General features: G+C 41.8%; 1 protein-coding gene across 1 annotated transcript in view; it reads left to right on the forward strand.

The window, feature by feature from the left end:
• Positions 1-2,020, forward strand: part of LOC132454847 (LIM homeobox transcription factor 1-beta-like) — a 14,563-nt gene extending 12,543 nt beyond the window's left edge. The window contains exons 7-8 of the mRNA XM_060048397.1: positions 726-902; positions 1,555-2,020. Of these exons, the coding sequence (XP_059904380.1) occupies positions 726-902; positions 1,555-1,712 (335 nt within the window). The 3' untranslated portion in view covers positions 1,713-2,020. The remainder of the gene's footprint in view (positions 1-725; positions 903-1,554) is intronic.
• The last annotated feature ends 3,396 nt before the right edge of the window (positions 2,021-5,416 follow it).

Here is a 5,416-nt window from a genome sequence, read left to right on the forward strand (position 1 = left end):
AAATATGGTTCATACGTTTAGATAGACCAGTTATTTATTCTTATGTTTACGCCTGACTACCAGGGGTTTTACATACGGTTATCTTCACACCCCGTAACACACGTCTGTTTAGAGACGGTAGTGAAGTATCGGGCTTTCCTATCAGCAGGGATCTTGGAAGCGTCGCCTACGGCGGATATGAACAGACAATCTAGATTAGTGACTCACTGCTTTTCCAAGCTCTCATTTTGTCCGTCTCAGTGACCACCATATTGTCAATATTGACATATCAATAGAGTTGATTATGCTGTCGGCTGGTGTGCGCACGGACGTATCCAGGAAATGCAGAAATTAAAAGATATATGGTGACAGGATGCTTAAGAACATGGTGGGACATTACAGGCTGGTGTTTGGAAAAATGTATTTATTAGCTTGCAAATCACATCCAATTCTACAGTGAATATAATAATACAATAATCGTAACAGATTAATAATGAGACATAAATCAGCAAACATCACCCCTCCCTATCACCAACACAGGCGGAGAAATCGAAAAATACATAAATTATTAAGAGACTCTTTTCCTTTTTTGTATTTTATTTGGTGACCTCATTAACAACGCATTTCATGAGTCATAGTGAACATGACTTTAAGTAATAGCAGTTATGTGTGCTGTTAAAAAACCGACCAAATGCATACACTCCCTGTTATGAAGACAGCCCTCAAGTCCTCTTCTTGTGTTCCAGGGGGGATCTCAGGTTGCATGGAGAGTCTGCACAGATGTTACTCAGGCCAACTGCCCGCCACTCGAGAGCAGCGGCCAAACACCTCTGTGGACCTCAACGCAGGCTACAGCCATGACGTACCCTTCCAACAGAGCCTGACCCCGCCCCAGATGCCGGGAGATCACATGTATCCCTACGGTGAGCAGCTGAATCTGTTGATTACGTTGAAATTGTGCTGCATCGAAGTTATTCACCTAGTGGACATATTGGTTAGTTAGGGGTTAGGGAGACCATCTGGAATATTTGGGGAAACTATACTCTCCCAAATATGACTTTAGAGAGACGGGATCTGGAAGCGTGTAATTAGCTAACGGCAAACACAAACTCTGCCAGAGCTCGTTAACCTTTACTGGTGGGAAGACAATCTCAAACATCAAAGTTCTTCAGTTGGTTTCCGTCTGATACAATATCTCCATAAGAAAACCGGATAGTATCGCACATCTCTCATGACTGATATTGAGTTGATCAATAGCCACACCACCCATAGTATGTTCAACCTTGACCAGTTAAGCTTGGCAGATGTTTGTATGTCTGGGGAAATTCATGATGGATTCCCATGGTTATCATGCTCATGGTAAATCATCGAGCCAGCGCTGAATCACAGGAGAGACAGCAGGTGCCCAGCATAAAAGTCCATTCCATCCTGGGAAGATCAATGTCTAGAGGGTTCAGATAGGGGAAGTACCAAACGATTGTTTAAATTCACCTGTTATTCTTTTCACAATGTATTAACCCTATAACCGGCCTATAAATCGGCGGATTCTGACAAACCAATCATTGTGCTACTTAGGACCCGGATCTATTTTCAACGACGTGGACAGCGACTCCTCCCTGACCAGCCTGAGTGACTGCCTGGTGACGACCTCTGGCCTGGGCCTCTTCCCCACTCCGCTGGGGAACCCCATTGACTGTCTGTACACCATGCAGAGCTCCTACTTTGCCTCCTGAGGACAGCCCACCAGTGACCCAGGGGCTCTAGTTTCTGTTTGCAAGGACCTCGCCCTCGCCGCTTCTCGTTACTGGAAAATACATAACGCCATTTTTTTGGTGGACATGCTAATTTGGACAGGCGAATTTTGCCATTATCGAAAGGAAAGTAGTTTAAGAGAGGGAATGACATTAAGAAAAGGACTACATGGGTGACTACATGACTACATGTTTTTTTTGCTCGGGAATATGCGTCTGGGCCCCCTCCCATTCAGACAGATTTCCAGCTGACCTTTTTCCGTGTCGGGCCAATCACAACTGTCGTGCACTATGGGCACTATAATGCCGTTGAGGACCAAGATTGCTGCCACTGTTGTGGCACATGTTCCGTTGCTCTGATTGGTCGAGGGCTATCCAATTGCGTCGACAGGCAATTTGGTCAGATTGGTTGATAACGCCCCTTGGGAACTGAAAATGAACTGAGATGTTCAAGACAAGTTTTTATTTGCTAATTTGGTCCGGAGATGTCAGACTTAGCCAAAAACCCAACCCCCAAGGTCGTCCGTTAGAAAAACGATAGACTTGTGCAACACCAAGTCTCAATACAATATAATGTTGGTGTGTTAATGTGTTTACGTGGAATTACCATTGTGTGTCTCTACTACCACCCCCGACTACTAGTATGGCAACCTGAAAATAAACTGCAACAATAGAAAGTTAAAAAAAAAGTTTTCTGCTCCTCCAACAAGCCATGATTTGGTGATATTTACTCCTATTGCATACAGTGCATGTGCATTGTTGGAAATTAAATATCACAGTCAGTAATTTAGATTTTTATACCGCATCATATTGCAAACACATTTGAACGTTGGCATTTTAAACGGGTTTCTGTTTATTTTCTGTACATCACATGAGGGACTTATTTTCCAGATTATACACTAAAATGGTATATAGCTAAAACAGGTATGTTGCATGTTGATACTGACTTGAACTATTTGTTTAAATAAATGTAATGTTCAAAGAAAAAACCCGAACCAAATGTATATTTATTAAAAAATGTTTTGTCCGCTATGTACCATTGCACTATTTATTTTTTTACACTCTCATTTGTAAATCTCAGAAATGACAATGCAAAAAGCTTAACTTTTTGTTTACTTGCCTGTTATTTCATGTATTCGAGTCATATTTGAAATCCCAGGATTTGACTGATTTAGAAGAATGGTGTTTAAAACGTTTTTCTTTTAATTTCATTCAAACAGCGCATTTCTGTACACTGTATATTTATAAATAAAATGCTACTCTGTCACATCGTTAATGGGAAATTCAAATGTCCTTTTAGTTTATGTACCAGTTAGATCCCCAGTAGGCCTACTGTTTGTCTGTATGTTTGTCGCCACATATGTCCGTCCACTGTCTGTCGAAATGTTATATGTGCATTTTTTTTATAGAAATAACATGTGCATAGTGAAGCTAGGCATGTGCATGTACAGATTTATCCTATCACATATCGTATCACAAATAGGCCTACAACAACCTCCTCTAAACTGGAACGTATTCTCCTTCATCTAGCAATAGGCTATTTGTTTAATCTTGACCTGACTGATTCATATTACTCTGGGTCGATAAACATCAACGTTTACAATTCTTTCTGATTCGTTTCCTGCTAGCAGATGGCACCAATATTTAACGACATACAGCCAATAACTTCTTTACACTTTGTGTCAACACTAGTGATTATTAAGAGTGGAATAGGCCTACGCCGATTTCTTCCACTCCACTCAATCCCGCCTGAAAAAACAAACAAACCCTTCAGTGCCGTGAAACGATTGTAAAATGATTGATACAACAACTCCATTCTATGCTGACAATGCGGTGGATGCTGTCTTCTGGGTTAATTCAGGTGGAAGTTACAGGTGGAGAAACAGATGTCTGGAGCTTACTGCACAATGAAACGCGCCATCCGAAAGGGTTCAAAGAGAATGACTGGCAAACACTAACCAGGTGATACACAGGAGAGTGGCCACTTGCAATTCCCTGAAATAAATCTATTATGTTTGCGACATACTACCTCTATCCCCGAACAGTTTTTTTCTATTTAGTTTTATTTAGTTCCACCTGTGTTTTTTTAATTGGGATTCAAGTGTTTTACTGTAAAGATTGGAAAAAGGCAAGCGTATGTGCGTATTCGTGTGTGCATGCCCATGCATTTGTGTGCGTGTCTGTGTGTGTGCATGTGCGTGCGTGCGCGCGCGTGTGTGTGTGTGTGTGTGTGTGTGTGTGTGTGTGTGTGTGTGTGTGTGTGTGTGTGTGTGTGTGTGTGTGTGTGTGTGTGTGTGTGTGTGTGTGTGTGTGAATGTATCTGCAATGCTATGTCTATTTGATTTATAAACATAATTATAGATCTATATGTATAAACTAAGCCCTACCCCAGGATATAGTCTCTTAGCTTCATGTCAATGAGCAGTGAGTGTCTATGGGGCCTTGGGACAATACACTACTTTGCCTGTCTTATCAGCGGGCCAATCTATCTGACTTCATGGGAGGGAGATCCAGAGAGGCTTGACACTCTGCTGAGCATGACCGAGTTCTTCCTATAGGCGACAACGTCTTCCTATAACGTTACAACCTAAACCCTTGCTTGAACCTTTGCATGCATAACGGCTGACATCTTGACAGCGCTTGGAAACCGACATGCTCTCTTTTTCAGGTTTGAACAACAATCGATTTCACCTCGAGGTGAGACGATTGTTGACTGGATCCAGTCGCGTCACCAGCGGGACTGAAGAAGGTGCGCTATTATTTTCTTTGTGTCAGGAAGAGAAATTACCAAATATTTTTTTGTATTTAATAAAAATAAGTTACTATCTGCAACTTTGAAGCATTAATAAAGAATTAAATAGCCTATTTACAAGCTTCAGTGAGGTAGATCTAATTACTTCGTACTTTGCACGGCTGCGATGGTAAAGGCATCTCAAACCTTTAAATGTAATTCATAAATACTTAGTAAGGCATAGTCCTATATTTAGAAAGGTTTGGTCTGGAAATCGATTTGCATTGTCAGAATTGAAATATGCTGTCAAAATCGAAATATGTTCGGGCACTCTAATTGGCAAGACAGCAGTAACGCAGAAACGCTGCCCTCTAATGGTTACTTCTGGTTGAAATACACTTGTATTTATGTGTGTGTGTGTGTGTGTGTGTGTGTGTGTGTGTGTGTGTGTGTGTGTGTGTGTGTGTGTGTGTGTGTGTGTGTGTGTGTGTGTGTGTGTGTGTGTGTGTGTGTGTGTGTGTGTGTGTGTGTGTGTGTGTGTGTGTGTGTGTGTGTGTGTTTTTGTCTGTGTGTGTGTGTGTCATCCCTCCCTCGCCTAATATTCCTCTTCCACACATACCGAGAGTTCCCGGTAAATTACAGGTTTAACCTTCAAGGAATCGCTAGTTATTATTCACACATGTAGCAACGTTATGCAAGATTTCAGTCTTGGATCCTTTCATACATGGCATTCAGCAATACCGGAATAGATTGGCTTTAGATGATGCGTTTATTTAATTGCAAAAAGTTAATTTAGGTAGGCCTATATTGTGATACCGCTAGGTGTCCGGGCGGCGAGTTTATTTTTTGCAGGGTGGTAGCGGGAAGCTCGTGAATATTCATGAGGGAACTCATCCCTCATTGGCTGGGACTTGGCTCGCTGGGACTTTGTCAGAGGGCTTGTGAAAACAGAGGG

Source organism: Gadus macrocephalus, chromosome 4 (genome assembly GCF_031168955.1).
Source record: "Gadus macrocephalus chromosome 4, ASM3116895v1".
Lineage (NCBI taxonomy): Eukaryota > Metazoa > Chordata > Actinopteri > Gadiformes > Gadidae > Gadus > Gadus macrocephalus.